A 22,523-nucleotide genomic window follows, 5' to 3' on the forward strand; every position below is an offset into this window, starting at 1 on the left:
AACCCTTTGAGGACCAAGGAACATACGAGTCCCATAGTATTAAACTGAAACCAATTCTATTGAATAGACTTAAGGTCCTCCAAGGATTAAGGCGGTCATAAATTCACATGAATACTTGTTCATACAATTGCACATGCCAAAAGATGAAGAAGAACAGAATAAAAAATATGACATTAAGTGGAGCACTTACAGGTATTCAAGGTGAAAGAGACCAGCAAAGGCATCGTCTCGAATGACAGTAAATGAGTTAGAATTCAGCAAGCTGAAAATGAAGACAGCAGGTTAGAAGCGAACCAGACTTTATGCTGCTCAGAATTAGTCACGCAGAATTTATTGACTGCTCTTGGGAAGCACTGAGGAGTGCAATATTCTGCCTGTCACTGCTGAGTCAACCTGCGCTGGCTTCAGGAGGACTCGGAACACTAATGCTCTTAGCTAAAAACTTCATCGCCTTGCCCTCCCCATACAGCAGGGCACTCTGCATTTTAAATGTGATCTTAAGAAAACCTTCAGTAGTGTGTTTTGCAAAAACTGGAAATAATGTATTGCTGCGCTCTTATGTATATAATGGCCAGCAGAGGTTGGCACCCTGGTTGTAGACGTGATGGCGCTCCCGCTCAGCATCGGTAGCCCTAAAGAGCCTAGTGCATCACGTCATCCTTCTCATTTGTCATCCGTTTGCAATCCGTTTTCAGCAGTTATTAAACATTTACATACAGGAAAGATGTATATGTGTTACCATCTTTTCAGTTAGCCATTAAAAGGTATCAACTACTGAGGACTCTCAATCCTGAATATTTTTCTAAACATTTACAGGAACATTTAGTTTCCTGTTCTACAGAATTGTAGCACATCAGTAAAAATCAGATGCTATACTGATGATCCGTATGATATCTGATTTTTGTTCCTCGCACCCATCTGATTTTGGAGTTAAATAGCTATATCCTGCAATTTTTTTTCACGCTGACTACAACTGAGAAAAAAATGCAGATCTGCACTGCCTCTCTCACGGGGACAGAGTGGGGTCAGATGATCACAGAGTCTGGTGACACATACACCTGGGGTAATTAGAACAGCGTCACTGTTCTATCAGCAGCTTTGGCTTTCTTTCCTTTGACACTGCAAGGGATAAACTGCTTAGTTGGACTCCTGGAGTTCTCTGGGGTATTATCAGCTGTTCTGAGTTCATTGTGCCTAGTTTGGTGTTGGAGTAGTAGTTTGTCTTTGGAGTAGGCATTCGGAGAGTTGTTATGGAGATTGCTGCGTGGAGTTGGTTTACATCCTCATTTTCTCCTTTTTGGTTTCTCCTACCTTTCCCTCCCCTGTGTTCCACTCTGTTGTTTTGTGAGAGCATTTGTATGATTATAGTTTTCTTTCATCCCTGTCTGTTTTCCCCTGTCTGTCTGGTTAGTGTAATCCTATACACTTCAACCTCACACCATCCTGGGTGGGTGAGGGAACAGATAAGGGCTAAGATAGGAGCATAGCTTTTACACACCCTCTCCAGGTCCAGTGCTCCATTTGTGCCACTGCTCCGGTCTTTGTTGACAAGCTGCAGCTGTTGTGATTACAGTGCAAGTAACCGCTGCAGCCAAGTAACCGGCAGAGCGGTTAAGCCCAGTGATTCACTGCAACAGTTGCAAAGCGGTCATTAGCCTGTTGCCAACAAAGATCAGACTAGAGGTTTGCCTAGCCCTGGGTCCCAGTACTAGTGATCCAGCACTGAAGCACTGGACATGGGGAGGGAGAAAAAAGTGTATTTTATTGTTTTTCAATCAGGCAAGCTAAGGCAAAAAAACATATTGCTGGAAACTCCCTTTGTCCATGCTGCTGCCGTGATCTAATGACTTTATTAATTAGTAAGTTCCCTCTTTTGAACACTTTATTATTTTATCTGTGTATCTCTCATTTTTATCTAGCTGCATGTTTTTATCATAGAGGAAGTAGAGGGCTGCAATAATTTAAGTTTTCTCTTACTTTGTATTAAAAGAAAGTGTGCAGTCTACAAATGAAGTAAATGTCTAAACACAGCATAGAACACTCCTGAAAGGTTTCTTAGTGGATCAATGCAGGCCTGAATCAACATCAATTTATGGTGTTGCTCCTGATCACTTGCTGCACCTTATTTTCCTAAATTACAAGGTATGTAAATTGGGGCGGTCATCTCAGAGAGAACTTGGGGTGACCGCACCACTATTCAGATGGAGTCTGCTCATTGTGTAGAGCATGCAGCATTAATAAAGTCAAATCTTTTATATATAAGCACTGGCATTTGAGTCCTTAAAGGTTATTAAAATAAATTATGGGTAAAAGCAAACAAAAAGGGTAATAATAGCAATAATAATTCTACAAAAAAAGCTCAAATCAGTACATGCAAAGTTATAGTAGTTTTAAAAATGCATGATAAAATAAATCAGGCATACATTTGACAAGCAAAACTCATATTATAGAATAGGTCAGATAGCCTTTTTAACTGTAAGAAAAATTGCATTATTATTTTAATTTTTAGTTATTTTTCCACCAATTCATTTTTACGGCTTTAATACGTACAATTTATTCTACATCATTAAACTTAAAGGGGTTTTCCCGCGAGCAAAAGTTGATTTTAATCAATAGATCTTGGAATAATAATAATTTCCACATTTGGATGTGTTTAAATAAAATGTTCCTGTGCTGGGATAATCTTATAAATGTGCTCCTGCTGTGTACTGTGTAATGGCTGTGTCTGACCGTACAGGGACATGGTCTGATCATACCATAGCTCCTGGGCAGGGTGGGACGCAAAAGAGAGGATACTGACAGGACAGCACGGGATCACAGCTGCTTCTTTCTGTGAGGTAAAACATTTCCCTGCCTGCTTTTTAACAATGTTTTACTTCGAATAAAGAATCATTTGTAAGCCCGATGCTGTAATGTCTGTATACTCTCTTTTGCTTCCTCCCCTGCCCAGGAGCTATGGTATGATCAGACCATGTCCCTGTACGGTCAGACACAGCCATTACACAGTACACAGCAGGAGCACATTTATAAGATATTCTCAGCACAGGAACATTTTATTTAAACACAGCCAATTGTGGAAATTATTATTATTCCAATATGAATTCTTCATTAAAATCAACTTTTGTTTGTGGGAAAACCCCTTTAAGTGTCTTCATAAAGTGCCTTTTCAACAGAATTACATTGAATAAACCTACAGGAAAAAAAGATTCTTCCCCTCACCCAATGACATGGCTTGAAGTTTCTGGTAAGTGTAGCACAGAGAAGAGGAAAAAGCAACAGTACAAATCCAACCAGTGTCTCTTCATAGTCTGGGTCAGTTCATCTCACTCTACCACTCTGAGACATATTTTTATTGTAAGTGGAAGCCCCATTGATAAGCCAGATAGTAACAGGGAGCAATAATACGCTTTACTGGTATTTATATGTATTTCCTAGCCTGAAACTTGGTAGAACAGGAGGAAGAATGAGGTTACAGTACATACCGAGAAACAGAAGTTAAAGGCTATGGAAATCTTTGCATAATCTTCTGAAAAAAATTGTACTGAGTGTACAGAACTTTAGGAAATAAACTCGTTTACAGTTGGCTTAACGGGAACCTCTTATATTGTTTTGAGCCCCTAAATTATATATGGTTAATCTGCAGATATAATATAGCGTTACAATACTGTCTGGCTGCCTTACTAAAAATGTAGCCATCCGGAAAGAATCAAAATTTCCACCGGGGAACTGCAGGCTTTCAGTCATAGCGGCGTGCACGGAGCAGCTAAAGTCTCCGCTCATTATACTATGAGCGTGAACGGAAGCACGAGATGTCACATTGACAGGTCATTGTGCACAGATGAGATGCAAAGTTGGCTGTCAATCAAAGTGTTGGGCCATGCTTACAAACAACGCTCACAGTGTAATGAGCAGTGCTGTGAGCAATGACTAAAGATGCTCTTTGGACGCCACCATGACTGAAAGCCAGTGGCTGCCAGAAGGATATAACCCTATAACAGTAGATAAGTAGCATTTTCCATGATGACAGGTTTACTTTAAGTAAAAATGTACATCATATATCATATATATACGTGTATTTACTCAAGCCTTATGTAATGTAGGGTGTGGACCCAGTGCACCATGGGCTGGGCTTACACTGGAAGGGCGTAGCTAAGTGACTACCAGGTATTCACAAGAGCCTCTAGTGGTGAGGTTAGACATGGCCGCCGGTAGTCACCAGGTACTATTCCAAGGCAGTCTCCAGGTCTGCAGCAGCTGTTCAAAAGGTTAGAGAAATGGGTACAAGGTACAGATGAATAGAAGCAAAGATGTGGTCAGGTAATACGATGTCAGGGCAGGCAGCACAGGTTCAATATACGTAGCCGAGGTCAGGAGTGGAGAGGTCAAGATAAACGAACAGGCACGCCAGGTTAGAACACAGGAGAGACAAAACGAGAAAGCACCTTGCAAGAAACTAGACAGGAACTGAACTAGCACCTAGATCAGACAAGGAGTGTTGGGAGCCACTGTCTAATAAACCCCCTGCTGCTGGGGGATAGGTCAGAGAAACTCACCTCTGCACGATGGGGTTAAATTTCTGAAGAAAGTGGTCACACCTCCCAATAGCCAGGTGGAGATTTACCAGAAGCAGGAGGATACAGTAGTATTGAAAATGATATAAGAGGCAGCTGAGCGAGACACCTCATGACTGAGGAGAGCAGAGCAGTGAACGCAGTGAGTAGGGTGGCGCTTACCACCTGTGCGAGTTATCAGCGTGACACCTTACTGCATCATATAAGTTTTATGCATTAAAACTTATTACTATTTGTTTTTTGTGGCTTCCAAATACACTACAAGCTGATTAGTTCTGTTGGGTTAAATCGATCAAACGTTTCCCTGGACAACTCAGTCTCTAGCCCTTTTCTCTCCTCTTCTGAACTGATATAAGCTCAACTCTGATTTAATTTGAGAGTTAGATGGGTGTTCAGGGTAGGAGATAGAGGGACTAGAGACAGGGAGACATCTAACAGATTTAACAGACAAGGATTAAGCAGTTTGCAGTGCATTGTAATGCATGCAAGCTGCAGAAGACAAATAGTATAACATTTTTATTGAAAGCATTTAAAGCTTATTTTAAATCATTTAAAGTTTATCAGTGATTACAAGAAGAGACAGAAGGATTTGCACAAGCCTACACCCACTGAAGATGTTTGGAATAATCTTTCTGTTGATTTCCTTCAAAAATTGTGTGCAAGCATACCTAGAGGAATTCATGGGCAATTGGCCACACCAAATATTGACTTACATTTCTCTTTTCTTCATTCACTTTGCTTTTTTGTTAATTAATAAAAATAAACTATTAACATTTCTTGTTTTAAGCATTCTCACTTTGCAGAACTTTTTCCACACCTGCCTAAAACTTTTTCCCAGTGCTGTATATAAGCCATAGATTACCGTACATACTTTTTTACTTAAAACATAAAATCTCCTCAATTACAGTAGATATACAACATCATGAACGGCAAAAATCAGTCGTGTCAACCTGGAGAGAGATGGACTGACATGTTCTCCAGTGGATTACTAACAGTATATTCAGAAAAAAAAGTCTTCCCCCGCAATTACTTTATTTCACAGTTTTAAGATCCTCTTTGAAAATGTGCATACTTATGAGAGAATATTATTAGTGGCTAGTTTTATACAATTCACTTTAATAAGATTTCTGTGTAAGGCTTAACGCCTCGAAGTGTACAATATATATAAGAAATAGCTGAGAATATAAAAAAAAAACTGTAATCCGCTCGCCCTCGATTCGTTACAAATCCCAGCTATGTACTTTGCTTGAAGAATGCATTTGGCGCACACGTCCATTTTCCAAGCGTTGATTTAGCTTTGATTAATGAGGTCTAATACAGAGCTTTTCTCCTTTTCTGCAAGGAGGTGTATTAAATGTTAACTGCTGATTTCTGTAAATGCCAAGTCTGAAAAAGCATCTAATTTATATTAACAATGTGAAAAACACCATTAGGAGGGCGGAATTAGGGTTATAAAGGTTCCAAAGAAATAATTACAGCAAAAATACCATTCTTTACAGGAGATATTTATTTTAGGTCTACCGTTTAGGATTAATAATAGATGAACTCTGTAGGTTATTGGGAAATGACTGTGTCCCTCATATATTAGACATTTACAGCCAAGTAATTTACTGCATTTACACTGATACAATCATGGAAAATCGCAGTATATTATATTTTCCACCTGGCGAGAATATAACGTAAAACAAGCTTATACTTCTAAACCTTAAAGGGAGTCTGTCAGCACAGAGTGACCGTTCAAACAAAGCGCAGGCGCTCGGTGTCTTCTTGGTGTGGTCGAACACTCCAATACTCCTTCCCACATACTTGTTTTCCATCTATCTCCACTAGTGATTAGCGAACGTGCTGTGATAAGTTATTATCTGTGAATGCTCGGGTGTTATGAATGGGTCACCGAGGAGGATTGCAGGCCCAGGCTAAGCCACCAGAAAACCAGAGAGGTTGGTAACTAAGCGGATTGCAGACCCCTGATCCTGTCCACACAACTAGCAGTAGCCGTGGAGCGTACCTACGATGATCCTAGACGCCTCGGCACAGCCGGAGTGCTAACCAAGCCTAAAGCATTGAAAGGGGAAATCTAAACTGCTCTGGAGCAGACCCCAAAGGAATAGATAGCCCCCAAACATATATTGTCGGTGAAACAAGATGAAAACACAAACGCAGGCAGGAAAACAGACTGAGCAAATGATGGGGCCCACACTGACTCGACAGGACAGGAAACGAAAGACACTGTCTGCAATCACGCAAAAAACACTGAAGTCGCACGACTTCACCCCACTATATCAGCACTCTGGTATATTCTAAAAGCAAAGCCAAAAGAGACCAATATAACAGGGAACAGAACAAACTGACACAAGCAGTAACATATGGGCGGTGATCCAGCACAGCCCCAGCAGGAAAAAAGCTGACCCGCACAAAGCAGAGATAGACAAAACCAGATCAAATGCAAAAAGATTAGCAAATGAACCAGTTACTGTAGCTGAACATGCAGGAACAGAGCAGGAGACATCAGACCTCAGAAGGCACAGGAAGAAAATCACCAGCAGGGATTGAAGGAAGTCAGCTGTCTTAAATACTCCAGTCAGAAACCTCAGATCTCCAATCGTCGTCATCATTATCAGGTTGCAAGCCTCTGTCAATCTGACCAGCTCCACTACCTTCAGTAACCACCAGAGGGAGCCCAGAAAGAGAATTCACAACACTCGGGGCTAACCGAGTGTCTTCGGCATGCTCAAAAAATATGTTCGAGTCCCCGCGTCTGCATGTCTCACTGCTGTTCGACAGCCACAACATATGTAGGGATTGGCTAACAAACAGGTAATCCATGTACTTATTGCGGCTGTCGAACAGTTGGGAGACAGGCAGCCATGGGGACTTTAACATATTTTTCTCCACCCTTCTTTGGCTCTATAAAGACCGAGCTGTCAATCAAAATGGGGGGGCAGAATTGCAGAGAAAACAGGTGAGAAAGTGAACAGTACTTTTTTTTGCCACACTAATCGTGCACTGAGCTTGTTTTGAACAGTAGTTCTATGCTGAAAGATTCCCTTTAAAATATGCCATTTTTTTAATTACAGTATTTTTTTGGACTGTAAGACGCTCTTTTTCCCAAAAATTTGGATGGGAAATGGGGGTACGTCTTATAGTCTGAATGCAGCTTGCCAGGGTGTTGAGGCAGTGGTAGAGTGGGGTCACAGGAGCCAGGGTCCTTTCCTGAGGAAGGGATCATCCCCCCAGATAACATACCTTATATTCGTACTATAAGACGGACCCCCATCTTATAAAAAAAATCTTTTTTATTCTATTTTCCTCCCCAAAATTTGGACTGTGTCTTATGGTCCAGTGCGTCTTATAGTCCGAAAAAATACGGTAATCAAAATTGGTTCAAAATAATAAGCTGATTCATGAATTCATTTTTATAAGGGTTAAAGCTCAGTTTCTCTATCGCACAGTTCCCAAACCCTTGCTAAGCTGTTTTTGAAACTCTTATGTCTGCATTCACAGCAGCTGGAGATGGGGCCCTGTTCTGGGGATCTGTGAATTAGGACCTGCAACTATCAGAGATTCATAAATGTCTTGAGAATTAAAATTATGTCTACCTGAAACTTTCACTAGAGAGTACATTGTATACAGAGTCATGATTAAATGCATTGGCAGTAGCTGCAGCCTGCAAAAACTGAGTCATTTCAAGGGGTCAGGATATGCAGTAAATGATTGTAGACGTCACATACCTGGGAATCTACATAAAGGATGTGGCTTGTTAAGCATTTCCTCTATGGAAATATCTCATCAGTGAAGAATACCAAGGAGCCCATACACTTTTCTAGCCCAACTATCCCAGGGGCCTTTCTGTAATTTAACAGTTACAAACCAGTACAAGTAAAGGCGGCGTAAGCTGGGAGACGACAGACAAGATGGAGGATCTGATTAAGCATTTGGTGAATGCACAGCAGCAACAAAAGCTGGCACATCAGGAGACAAGTAAGTTGTTTATCCAGCAGATGCAACAGCAGCAGTAACAGCATCAGGACCAGTTCAGACAACAGCAGCAGCAGATTGAGTTGCTTGCTGAGGCATTTCATGTGAGATCGGAAGCCCATTCCACAAGTCCAGGTGACGACACGCATGTCCAGAAGGCGGTAAGATGAGCGATGCAGAAAATGAACCCGGGTGATGATATAGAGGTATTTTTGACTGTTTTTGAAGCTAGAAAGACTGCCACTAGACCAGTGGGTGGAGGTGTTGGCCCCCTGTCTAACTGGCAAGCCCCAGAAGGCTTATTATGACCTGGCCTTACAAGATGCCCAGGAATATCCCAAATTTAAAATTGAGATACTGGCATGCTCAGGGATCACTATGTCTGTCCGAATGCAAAGGGTTCATCACTGGGTGTATTGAGGGGATAAACCTCTATTGCCTACCAAGGCCGGTACAGACATAGGTTGCCCAGGGGGATCCCCGGAATGTGGATGACCTGGTGGGCCTCATAGCAAAGTACCAGGTGGTTGAGATGTCCCTAAGAAAGCCGGGGGGTGGTGGTGCATCTCCATACTAGGGTACTCAGCGGGAGCCCGAGTCCCAAAAAGAGGTAGCAGAGCCACCACTGGGGGATGTTCAAGGCCCCATGGAGCCATTGATTGCTTGCAGAAGATTGCTGGTAAAGACGTGGTCTGCTGGCGGTGTAACAGTCATGTACACATAGCGGCCTGTTGTCCTTTGTCTTCTGAGCAGATGGATTGCAGCCTACGCAGGCGCTGCTCGTATTATGCTTATCACAGTTGCAGTGTGGAACATCAGCCTGGAGATGGGCCACAGTCATGTCCCGTGACCATAAATTGGGTGCTGGTGTCAGGACTATTAGACTCGTGGAGTTTGGTGACCCTGATAAGAGCCACACTCCCCCACCAGTTAATAATAAGGAAACACGTGGGCATCTGCTGCATCCAAGGCAATGCAAAGGACTACCTTGTTGCCATGAGCCCCTCCAAAGAAATGCCACCACACACCATTACAGACCCACTGCCAAACTGGTCATGCTGAAGAATGTTGCAGGCAGCAGATCGCTCTCCACGGCGTCTCCAGACTCTGTCACGTCTGTCACATGTGCTGAGTGTGAACCTGCTTTCATCTGTGAAGAGCACAGGGTGCCAGTGGCAAATTTGCCAATCCTGGTATTCTGTGGCAAATGCCAAGCGTCCTACATGGTGTTGGGCTATAAGCACAACCCCCATCTGTGGACGTCGGGCACTCAGACCATCCTCATGGAGTCGGTTTCTAACCGTTTGTGCAGACACATGCACATTTGTGGCCTGCTGGAGGTCATTTTGCAGGGCTCTGGCAGTGCTCCTCCTGTTCTTCCTTGCACAAAAGCGGAGATAGCGGTCCTGCTGCTAGGTTGTTGCCCTCCTACGGCCCCCTCCATGTCTCCTGGTCTACTGGCCGCTCCATCCACCAACGTCACGTTGCACCACAGACTGTCCAGGAGTTGACAGATGCTTTAGTCCAGATTTGGGAGGAGATCCCTCAGGAGAACATCCGCAACCTCACCAGGAGCATGCCCAGGCGTTGTAGGGAGGTCATACAGGCACATGGAGGCCACACACAATACTGAGCATAATTTTGACTTGCTTCCACTTTAATTTTGCCTTGTATTGATTTTCATTTTGATTTGTTTCCACTTTCATTTTGGGGGTCTCTCCAAATCCAGGCCTCCATTGGTTCAAAAATTTGGTTCCCATTGATGATTTTTGTGTGATTATGCTGACAGCACATGCAGCTTTGTACAGAACAAAGTATTCAATGAGAATATTTCATTTATTTATGTCTGGGATGTGCTTTGAGTGTTCCCTTCACTTTTTTGAGCGGTGTGTATATATATATATATATATATATATATATATATATATATATATTTGTACAGTATATATATACACTGTACTCTGTTGGTCAACCACTTAAAATGGGTTGTTCACTCCTTGGACAACCCCATCTCAATCCTTATGTTGCCCCAAGTACAGTATCAACACTTACACATACCTTCGGTGCCAGCACTGTTCCAGTGGGCTCGTCACTTGCTCTCAGGGCTTGTGTCGCATTGTTGTGTCATGCAATCCTTGTGGCCAATCCCTGCTGGCTTCACTCTCCCTGCCTTCAGATAAATCAAACATCAAGAGGAAGTAAGAGAGCAGCCTTCATGTCTGATTCCTCCAAAGGTAGGAAAAGTGAAGCCAGTGCGAATCAGGGCACTGACACCGGAGGTGAGTATAAGTGTTATTATTTTATTCCGAGCAAACATACTGATTGAGATAGGGTTGTTCGAGTAGTGGATGACTCATTTAACCCCTTCCCAACATGCACCATATCTATACTGCTCTGCGGGAGCTGCATTCCCGCAAAGAGAAGAATATATACAGTGCCGGAAACATGTGGGCTCACGCTGAGAGCAGCTGCGATCAGGTGTAAATGTCAGCTCTATGTGAGAGCTGACACACTGCAGCAATGCCCACAATTGGTGCTAGCACCAATCGCAGACGTTTAACCCCTCTGATGCTGTCAATAGTGACAGCAACATCGGGGAGCATCACAGTGGGAATGAGCTCCCTTTCTGCTTCTTTTGGCACAACACGATGCTATCGTGTTGTGCCGATGGTCTCCATGGTGACCCCCAGGCCACAAGATTGCCGCAGGGTCATTCAGGGTTCTGCAGGGTAGGTGGCCTGAGTACCTGATAAGAGCAGGAGCTGATACGCCTCCACCCTGCCTGTCAGACACTACTCTGATGCCCTGTAGTGCAGAAACATTGAAGAGTATCAGATCAGCAATCTGTCACTATACAGTTATGTCCCATCCTGGGACAATGTAAAAAAGTTAAAAAAAAGTTATTAAAAAGTGTAAAAATATTTTTTAAAAATCCTCAAATAAAAAACCAAAAAAACAGAAAAAAAATGAATTCAATAAATACATTTATTTATGTAAAAAATAAACAAAAAAGTACACATATTTGGTATCACCGCATCCAGAATGACCCGACCTATAAAACTCTTCCACTAGTTAACACCTTCAGTGAACAATGTAAAAAATAAATTAAAAAAGGCAAAAAACTATGCTTTATCATCATACTTCTGAACAATAAGTAAAATAAAATGCGATCAAAAAGACGAATGTAATTAAAAATGGTAGCACTGAAAACATAATCTTGTCCTGCAAAAACAAGCTGCCATAAAGCTCCGTCAGTAGAAAAATAAAAAAGTTATAGTTCTTAGAATAAAGCGATGCAAAAATAATTATTTCTTCTATAAAATAGTTTTTATTGTGTAAAAGCGCCAAAACATTAAAAAAATGGTACACTTGGGGTATCTCTGTGATCGTACTGACCCGAAGAACAAAGCTGCTTTATAAATTTTACCACACACGGAATGGAATTTAAAAAAAAACAATTCCAGAATTGTTGTTTTTTGTTCATTCTATTTCACAAAAATCGGAATAGAAAGCAATCAGAAAATGTTATGTGCCTGAAAATGGTACCAATAAAATTGGCAACTTGTCCCACAAAAAGAAGCTGTCACACGACTGACGGATAAAATATGGAAAAATTATAGCTATCGAAATATGGGGATGCAAAAATGAGTCTTTGCAATAAAAAGCGTCTTTTAGTGTGTGACAGCTGCCAAATATAAAAATCTGATATAAATATAGTATTGCTGAAATCGTACTGACCCGAAGAATAAACTCGTTGAAGCACTTATTCCGCACAAGGAACAGCGTACAAAATAAATAAAACCAATTCTTCTCCTGCTGTTGATTTGTTCATTCTGCCTCCCTAAGATCACAGTAAGGCTCAGCGTACATTTATCCTGCGCTCTACACTAAGCGCTTACACAGTGTTTCTGTGTAAATCTCTGAAACACATGATTCGGATGGAACCCCCAGCAGAAGATTCCTTATAATGAGGCAGATGGAGGCACTGTAGACGCTATAGGACCTGTGATTCAGCAGTGTCCATATATTTAGACCAGCATAAAAATGCTGTCTACTACAGCTTTCTGCAGTTTTTGCCAAATTTCCGATATTTTTTCAAATAAACGTAAGTCTATAGGGGCTTCATTACACTGTATGCAGAACTATGATGACTTCAATATGCTGTATGGAGGACTATGTGGAGTGCACTATACTATATGGAGGGCTATGGGGTGCATTACTGTATACTGTATGAAGGACTATGGGGAGTGCATTATACTATATGGAGGACTATAGGGTGTGTTATACTGTATGGAGGACTATGGGGAGTGCATTGTACTTAATGGAGGATTATTGGTTCATTAAACTATATGGGGAACTATGGGGTTCATTATACTGTATGCAGGATTAAGGGGAGTGCCTAAAGGTCCCATTACATTTAGCGATGCACCAGCGATCCCGACAACGATACGAACCGGTCAGGATCGCTGGTGCATCGCTAAATGGTCGCTAGTGGGCTGCCAAACAGGCAGATCTCACCAGCGATGCAGCAGCGGTCAGCGGTCGTCATTTACCTGTCACATGCAGCGAGGGTGACGTCTTCCGCCCGCATCCATGGAGCCACTTGTCGGCACCAGCAGGAAGCCGACAACGAGAAATGGGCCATCCCATTCTCGTGCGATCAGCGCTATCCAGCAGGGAGTCGAGTCAGAGGTAAATGTCACATGTAGCGAGATCGCTATCGATATCGCTGTTGCGTCACAAAATCGGTGACACTTTAGCGATATCACTAGCAATACCGCTATGTGTGAAGGGGGCTTTATACTGTGGGGGTATCATACTGTGTTTAAATGCGACATTAAGCAGAGCTGAGAAAGCTGATCCCCATCTCATAGCAGGTTCTCTATGTATATTGTCTATTCTATTGTCTATTGACAGTGCGCTGCTAATTACAGTAGGGGGTGTGGTTGGGCTAGGTCTCACGCTGCTTTAGCTTCTGTAGTCCAGGCAATAATAATCAACAGGTCATAAAACCTACATTGTAAGTAAACAACAGCATACAGTCTGATATGTGACACAGCATTGAAGTCCGTGTTTCAACCCCTGCCTCATGTTGTCCTCAGATTACATACCAAAAAGCTGATGACAGATTCCCTTTAAAGGAGTAGTCTCCCAAAGAAGGTTGCAGCTAAATGTATAGCAAATCTGCCCCTGTCGACACTCAGGCTTGGTTACAATATCTCCACAAGTAAAAGAAACATATGGTTAGTACCAAATATTAGCTGCTGATGTACCTTCTAATATATAAAATATTTGCATATTTATATATATATGCATATTTTTATGATTTGCCCAGAATCTTAGAATTTTCAATATTAATTTTTAAAACATTATATAATCATATTTATTTTTAATATATCAGCTAATCTTAGTAACCAGAATGGTTTCATGCTGTGCTCCCTTACGGACATCTTAGAGAACTGCAGTTAGATATTTTATCCTTTTGCAATGTAAAAATCAGTGGATATCTTCTGCGTATACGTACAAAGCAGCACAAGAACTCTTACAGGGAGCCTGCTACATCTTCTAGATGTTCGGTAAATGGAAAAACACATCCGAGCAATGAGTGACTCTGCGAGCAGAGATGTGTTCAGAATGGCAATGATACCCTGTACCAACAGCAATGAATGGGGCTACAGTAGAGGTTTTGTTACGGAGGGCAGTACTCACAGCAGCTGTAGGGAGGGCAGATGGGAAAACATTCTGTCCTTGATCTCAGAAAACGTCCCATTGACCAAACTCCTACAAGAATTAAGAGAAACAAAAGTAAAAAAAGATTGACTATAGCATGTAATAGTGTATAAAGAGACTATAAACCTCGGTACCGCTAATATATACCAGTTATATTAGCCGTTATTCACTAACATAAAGAAAAAAGCAAATAGTAAAGTGTGATGCACCTAGGCATCTAGAAATCATTGTAATTACCGGGCGCGTACACACCATGCAGGACTTTCTCTTAGGGCTTATGCACATGAACGTATTTTCGGTCTGAGTGCGATCTGACAAAACAACGGATTGCATTTCGACTAATGTTATTTTATGGTGCCGAGGAAAATATCGCAGCATGCATGAGTTGGATAAAACATTTGGATCGCCCTCAGCCATGCAAGTCAATTAGTCCATGGAAAACATCAGACTTCACTCCGATGACATCTGAGCGCGGTCCGATTTTTACGGCCAGACATGATGAAGAGGATGGAGACATTTTTTCTCATCTTTTCCTCATCCTCATCCAGAGAATCAGAGCAGAGTCTGATCAGAGTGTGATTAGCATAAAAGGCCCGATTCTTTTGGATGAGAGAATATACAGTGGATATGGAAAGTATTCAGACCCCTTTAAATTTTTCACTCTTTGTTTCATTGCAGCCATTTGGTAAATGCAAAAAAGTTAATTTTTTTTCTCATTAATGTACACTCTGCACCCCATCTTGACTGAAAAAAAAACAGAAATGTAGAAATTTTTGCAAATTTATTAAAAAAGAAAAACTAAAATATCACATGGTCATAAGTATTCAGAAACTTTGCTCAGACACTCATATTTAAGTCACATGCTGTCCATTTCCTTGTGATCCTCCTTGAGATGGTTGTACTCCTTCATTGGAGTCCAACTGCTTTAATTAAACTGATAGGACTTGATTTGTAAAGGCACACACCTGTCTATATAAGACCTCACAGCTCACAGTGCATGTCAGATCAAAGGAGGATCATGAGGTCAAAGGAAGTGGCCAAAGGAGCTCAGAGACAGAATTGTGGCAATGCACACATCTGACCAAGGTTACAAAAGAATTTCTGCAGTACTCCAGGTACCTAAGAGCACAGTGGCCTCCATAATCCTTGAATTGAAGAAGTTTGGGATCACCAGAAGTCTTCCTAGACCTGGCCGTCCAGCCAAACTGAGCAATCATGGAAGAAGAGCCTTGGTGAGAGAGCTAAAGAAGAACCCCGAGATCACTGTGGCTGAGCTCCACAGATGCAGTAGGGAGATGGGAGAAGGTTCCACAAAGTCAACTATCACAGCAGCCCACCACCTGTCGGGTCTTTATGGCAAAGTGGCCTGACGGAAGCCTCTCCTCAGGTCAAGACATATGAAAGCCCGCATAGAGTTTGCTAAAAAACACATGAAGGACTCCCAGACTATGAGAAATAAGTTTCTCTGGTCTGATGAGATGAAGATAGAACTTTTTGGTGATAATTCTAAGCGGCATGTCTGGTGGAAACCAGGCACTGTTCATCACCTGCCCAAGGCAATCCCAACAGTGAAACATGGTGGTGGCAGCATCATGCTATGGGGGTGTTTTTCAGCTGCAAGGACAGGACGAGTGGTTGCAATGGAAGGAAACATGAATGCGGCCAAGTACAGAGATATCCTGGATGAAAACCTCTTCCAGAGTGCTCTGGACCTCAGACTTGGCCAAAGGTTCACCGTCCAACAAGACAATTACCCTAAGCACACAGCTAAAATAACAAAGGAGTGGCTTCAGAACAACTCTGTGACCATTCTTGACTGACCCAGCCAGAGCCCTGACCTAAACCAAATTTAGCATCTCTGGAGAGACCTGAAAATGGCTGTCCACCAACGTTCACCATCCAACCTGACGGAACTGGAGAGGATCTGCAAGGAAGAATGGCAGAGGATCTCCAAACCCAGGTGTGAAAAACTTGTTGTATCCTTCCCAAGAAGACTCATGGCTGGACTAGCTCAAAAGGGTGCTTCTAACCAATACTGAGCAAAGAGTCTGAATACTTATGACCATGTGATATTTCAGTTTTTCTTTTTTAATAAAATTTGCAAAAATTTCTACATTTCAGTTTTTTTCAGTCAAGATGGGGTACAGAGTGTACATTAATGAGAAAAAAAAATAACTTTTTTGAATTTACCAAATGGCTGCAATGAAACAAAGAGGGAAAAAGTTAAAGGAGTCTGAATACTTTCCGTACCCACTGTACACTGATGTAACCCAAGGCTTAGGCTACACATCTGCCTGACTGAGGTAGGTGGGCAGCATTTTGGCACATATACATATATATATATATTATCTGAGAACATGCCCTGTACTAAATTTGTTCAGTGGCCACAAAATAGAGCAAAATGGTTCTCATGGAGAGGCACAAGGCTCACACAGTCTACAGTCTCTTGACAAATTCCGACTCACTAAGGATCATTTAGGAATATATCTCACCACTGTTTCCCTTTTCAGGTCTATGCTTAGGCTTCATCCCTAACATTATCCAGATAAACTCCATCCTCCTTCCAGCCAGGCCTCATGGTCAACAATTTTCAGGTGGACTCCTGACCACCTATTGCAGGCTCCTATCACAAAGTGAATTCCACACTCAACCCACCTTGTTCAGCGGACACTTTGATATCTCCAGGGTTTGAAGTCACACCCAGGCCTGGGAGCTTAGAGATGGCCCAAAAGGTACTTTTGGTTCATATAAGAAGACCAATGCTAATAGAGACCCATGATAGTTGGGGATTATGTTGGAGATTTTGCTTTGGCACCCACAAACTTAAAGTTAAACCACTGGAAAGGACGTATGCTTGGCTGCAGCTCCGGCACCAACTAACCCTCCTACAGGACTCCAACCAACTGTCGTCTAATGTAATAACAGGGGATCACTATTTGCACAGTGTCAGCTCAACTCTATCTCATGAGACCAACTTAAGTGGCACAGTCCTGTTAACTACTTACACATGCACAATGGGATTCTCTGTATTTGGACTGAAGCCCCCAAAAGCTACTGGTCTCCTCTGCTTCAGAAGAATCTGAAGTTGGTCTAACTCCTAGGTTGGGCTCATTGGCAGCTCATTTCTCTCTGATGGCTTAATGCCCTCCTAAAGATCTCTCTCTCATGCTGGACATTATTAAAGATTAAAGGCAACTCGCATTCCAAACTGGACATTTCTGCAGCTTGCTTCTATTCTTTCCACAGGTCCTCCCTTCTCTTCTCCATTTGTCACAGGGAACTATGCCCATACACCCAGCAGGGGGATGCAGGAATTTTATGTGTGAACTGTCTAATAAAGTGACTTTTATCCTCAACCTTCTTGTCTTCAGGTTGGTGGGGTGCACAGCCGCAGCATACCGAACACTCCCTTTGCTCATAACCACCATCTAACAAGCCATTTCACCTTCCTCACCAGTTTCCTGACATCTCTTCTTCAGTCATTTGGTGCTTCCACCAGCTCCAACAGAGTCCCCAACTATCGTGGGTCTATAATAGTACTGGACTTCTTACATGGGCCAAAAGGACCATTTGGGTCACTCTAATCTCCAAGGCCTGGGATGCGACTGAAAACCCTGGAGATATCTAAGTGTGTTCTGACTGAAGAGGAGGAGATACCGGGAAACTGATGAGGAAGGAGAAATGGCCTATTAGGTGATGGTTATGGCCACAAGGCCATTATCATCTTTGTTAGTTATGTTTTTACATGTACTTAATTAGAGAATAATTCCACCGTATAGTGCCTGAAAAAATTCACAACACATACAGTACATCTATAGTCATAAGTTATTAGAAGCTTATTCTGGGTTGCACATTGTGAGTTCTGGGTGATGGAGTTCCCAGACTTTGGTCATTGCAACTTTTAAAATTCAGTAAGTTATCTATCTATTATTATTATTATGAACTTCAAGAATCAGCAAATCAGGCGGCATTGGACTATGGAAAATGTTTTAAAAAAATGTTCCTGCTCAGGGTACCATGGTATTGGCACTTATTTAGAACTTTGTATGCATTTATGGGCCAACAGTTGTAGAGACAGTAGTGAAATCTTAAGTGAAAACCTTGGTTGACATTTATGTGGCATTGAAGGTGGCATTTATGGATAAAGTGATTGACAATTGTAAGTGTAGATACTAATGGAGACATATAGAGCATTGGCCGACATAAAAAAAAAAACATTGTGGCTTGTTGTATTATTATGGAGGCACTGCAGCTACCTTACAGGGCAAAAATAGGATTTCTTAAAAATGGGCATGATTTTGCCCCGTTCTATTTGACTGTGTTTGCAATTCTATATTCTGTCTATTCCCAGGAAAAATAGTTATAAACTTGTGAGCTGAGTCAGGATCTTCATAAACTGCACGCTATGTTCTTGTGCCAGCAGCGTTGGCACATTGGATGGCGATGATTTTTGGAAATGCTACACAGGCCTAGATTTATAACTCAGCATTGGTATTTCACTGCTTTTGTGAAGTGCTTTAAGTATTGAAATCAAGCCCATCACATCCAAAAAAATCTCACTTATTCTGATGCTGGGATTTAACAAGCCAGGAGCTGAAAGTTAGGTTTTGTTTCAATGTGTGGCCGCTAGGTCTGATTTCACAATGTGCGTCTTATGGGTGGCACTTATTTAATCCACATTACACATTATCACTATGCGGAAAAATGGATTGTGGCCAATTGTGAAAGAACCCACGTAAGGCTGCATGCACACGTTCAGTATTTGATCAGTATTTCATATCAGTATTTATAAGCTACAACCAGGTGTGGAACAATTAGAGGAGAAGTATAATAGAAACACGTCACCACTTCCGTATTTATCACCCACTCCTGGTTTTGGCTTACAAATACTGAGGTAAAAAAACTGACCAAATACTGAGCGTGTGAACTTGGTTTTGGAGTATGTTTTGAAGTATGTTTCCATGTGCAAATATGGTACTGTGCCTTAGTTGGCCTTTTAAGTGACATTTTTTAATGTTCTTATTGGTTTTGGAAATCTACTTGACAACAAGGTTGGCTGCCATTACTACATCCTTACCGGTTGTAAATGTTTCCTAGTGCAAATCTGCGTAATAATTATCATGCAATGAAGGAGAATGGATCAAGGTAAAAGGCTGGGTTCCCATCTGAGATCGGGAATTTTGTTTGTTGGTTCCGTTCTAGGACCAAACAGAAAATGGATCAGTTGCATAACTGGTCTACACAGAAGAGCTCCAATGATTATTAGGATTTCTGTCTCGTTTCCGTTATATGACAGTTTTCAGAACACAAAAAAGAGCGCCATGTACTATAGAACTTTTTTTTCCGTTCAAAATAAAATGACATATCTCAGAAAAGAAATGGTACATTACCTCCACCTCTGTTTGTATCAACTAAGCAACAGTTTTGTTTTGGACATCAACTCAATTTGTTCGGTCTTAGAATGGAAGAGACAAATGGATTTCCAGAACTCAGGTGTGACCTCTGCCTAACTATACTGATCTGACATTAATAAGTTAGGAAAAAATGGGTACCAATTATTTTTGGGAGATGCAACATCTATCTAATATTGGGAGTCGCTAGTGATGATCGAGCAATGAAATTTTAAAGTGCTCCGTACTGGAATCGAGACATGTCGGACACTCGGACGTGCCCGACTCGAGTAGCGAGCATAATGGAAGTGTTTGGCAAATTCGATCATTTCTCTCCCTCTCTTTCTCCGAACACTCAAGCACCACACGATACTCAGCACTGCTTGCTACGAGATCGAGAACCCCGATGCTCCATCGATACTCCATCATGCGGCGGACACCCCATGAACACCACTGATATGGCTGTTTATTAGATACCCAGTGGATACTGGATCTACCATCTAGCAGCCAAAATTTTGACTCTCAGTTGAGACCTAGGCCATATAACAACAAGATTCCTGGGTGTACTACCTTTAAATAACGTCCTCAAAAAAATACTGAGATTATAGGATCCACTACAGAGTCGCATTCATAGACTAACAAGAGTGCTTTACTTTACAACAAGCAATCGGTACACTGATGAAAGTGGCCACATGACCGAAAAGTTTGAAGTATTTATACGTACTATACATTGGACTGTATTAAAGCTCCTTGCATATCATTAAGCTGAGCGCAAAGTTTAATTAACTATACGGACCTGGATCAGCACTAAAACGTAATCAAGTGGCTCCTGATGGAACCTATTAACTTATAATGGGGTCAAAAAAGGTTCTTTTGAATCCTTTAGCTGTTTCAATGCCAAAAATACTGAGGCATGCTGCATATTCTTGTCATTAAACAATGGCAGACCCCACGGACTGAACCCCTGAAGGAAGTGTGAACAGAGCCTTATAAAGGAACATGTTCAGAGTACCATAGGCCGGATTTGCTAAGTGGAGTTTGCTTGTTTTTTAACAAAATAAAGAAGGGTCCTTTTAGGATAAAAATGAGTCTGCTTTCGACCTGCATCATAAACTGCACTGCCAGCCACATTAAGAATAAAACTTTTATGAGAATTTGGAGTCAAAGACAAGAAAAAAAAAATCAGCTTCACACTTTACTGTCAGAAGGATTAGCATACACGTCTATTAAGAAGGATATTTAGGATCGCCCCTATTTTGCGCAATGAGACAACCAGGGTAATTTGGCTCATTATTGGGAGTATACATTATATACATGCCACACCGGTATTCTTTGGAAGTCTGTCATTCACCCTAATTTTAAAGCATTGCCCTTTCTGCATGCAAATCATGTACGACAATCATTCTGAATATCACAATAACAGGGCAATATTTAATACAACCGCACGGACCTAAGATGTAGAGCCCTCCTTTATAAAAGAAAAACGCTCTTACAAATTGGTCAGGATACTCCATTCCTCATTCATGCAACTTCTGCATCCGACATGTCACTTACAAGGAGCTGATGTCGCTGGGGATGGTCTTTGGGATCCAGGAAGAACCGACACAAATGACTGATTCCTTGGTGCAGCTGCATGTGGATGGACATCTCACCGGTTTCTTAAGTTGAACCGTGTCCTGTATACATCCAAGCAAAATGAAAATGAGCAGGGGTTTCTTAATAATAAGCGCCATCATCCTGACCCCCCAGGCTGAGAGTATGTGTGTGCACTGTGAAGTAGGGAGGACAGTGGCTTGGGAAGAAGCTGGTTGGCAGGCATTCCTTATTCTGACTGCACCATACTACACTGCACTTGCCTCCTGACATCAGCACTTCTGCTGCAGCATGTGTGTTTTTTTTCCCTTCCCTCCAATGAATAATTTATTAAACACTCCATTCGGGTGAGTTTAAAAATAATCCCCAAGTAGCAAAGGTTCCTACTCTGGTTCAGCAGACTCAATCTTCCCTGAACATGAGAACAAATCAGGGTGATGACCTTGCGAGGGCTCTGAAGGCTTTTGTGCTATAGGGACAAGTGCAGAGTTGTCGTGACTGATCTGTCACTCAGAATGGCCCAGGGCTGCCTGGAGACTGCTTGGGGGAAGCCATCACAAGTATATCACGTTGCAAGTGTTGTTATTTTAGTTTTGGAGAGATCAGATGGGATTTAGGTCATGCAGCAAAGGAAGAGTTAACAGTAAAGGTCCATGCACGGTTTTTCAAGCAAGTAATTCTGATAATCAAAAAAGAAAAATTGTCCTGGTTTATTTGGGTGTGGATGGGGCCTTAGCAGGGACAGACTGGCCATCTGGAAATTCTGGCAAATGCCAGGAGGGCCTGTCTGGTCGTGGGCCGCCTTGTCTGCTATATTGCTAACAGAATCAGTGTTCTCAAGACACCCATACTGTTAAGAGTTGTGATGGAACACAAAATCGCAGCAGGCCACGGGTATCATTAGAAATATTGGTCTAGTAGAAAATCTTGATTTCCTCCATCCAGGGTAATATTAGTAATATATCCCATCTGGAGCTTGGGGATGGGGACAACATGGTCCTGTGTGATTTCAAATGCCAGGGCTGAATTTCAGTTCCACTCCGTACCTGGGCCTTAGGCCTGATGCTACTAGACTTTTTTTTCATTTTAAAAACGTATGGTATTGATAAAGTGATCGCTTGATACTATCAAGATAACAGTGGAGAAGACCCTAGTGGACCTATCTAGGCTTGCACAAGATCAATCTTCCTATAGAGGTTTCATTCATCAAGATGCCTTTGCTTGGAATCGAGTCGAAAGCCATTAAATAATAATAAATTTG

The 22,523-nt window shown here is 41.9% G+C and overlaps 1 protein-coding gene across 2 annotated transcripts in view; it reads right to left on the bottom strand.

The window, feature by feature from the left end:
* The window catches only part of LGI2 (leucine rich repeat LGI family member 2), a 71,046-nt gene extending 49,526 nt beyond the window's left edge, over positions 1–21,520 (bottom strand). Inside the window, exons 1-3 of one of the 2 annotated variants that reach the window (XM_073574688.1) lie at positions 21,224–21,520; positions 14,259–14,330; positions 191–262 (exon numbers count right to left, since the gene is read on the bottom strand). In XM_073574688.1, coding sequence (XP_073430789.1) covers positions 191–262; positions 14,259–14,330; positions 21,224–21,405 — 326 coding nt within the window. In that variant the 5' untranslated portion in view covers positions 21,406–21,520. The remainder of the gene's footprint in view (positions 1–190; positions 263–14,258; positions 14,331–21,223) is intronic. The other variant, XM_073574689.1, reaches the window with a different exon arrangement.
* Between the last annotated feature and the right edge of the window lie 1,003 nt (positions 21,521–22,523).

This window comes from Dendrobates tinctorius, unplaced genomic scaffold (assembly GCF_039654945.1).
Source record: "Dendrobates tinctorius isolate UK_male_01 unplaced genomic scaffold, ASM3965494v1 ptg000039l, whole genome shotgun sequence".
Lineage (NCBI taxonomy): Eukaryota > Metazoa > Chordata > Amphibia > Anura > Dendrobatidae > Dendrobates > Dendrobates tinctorius.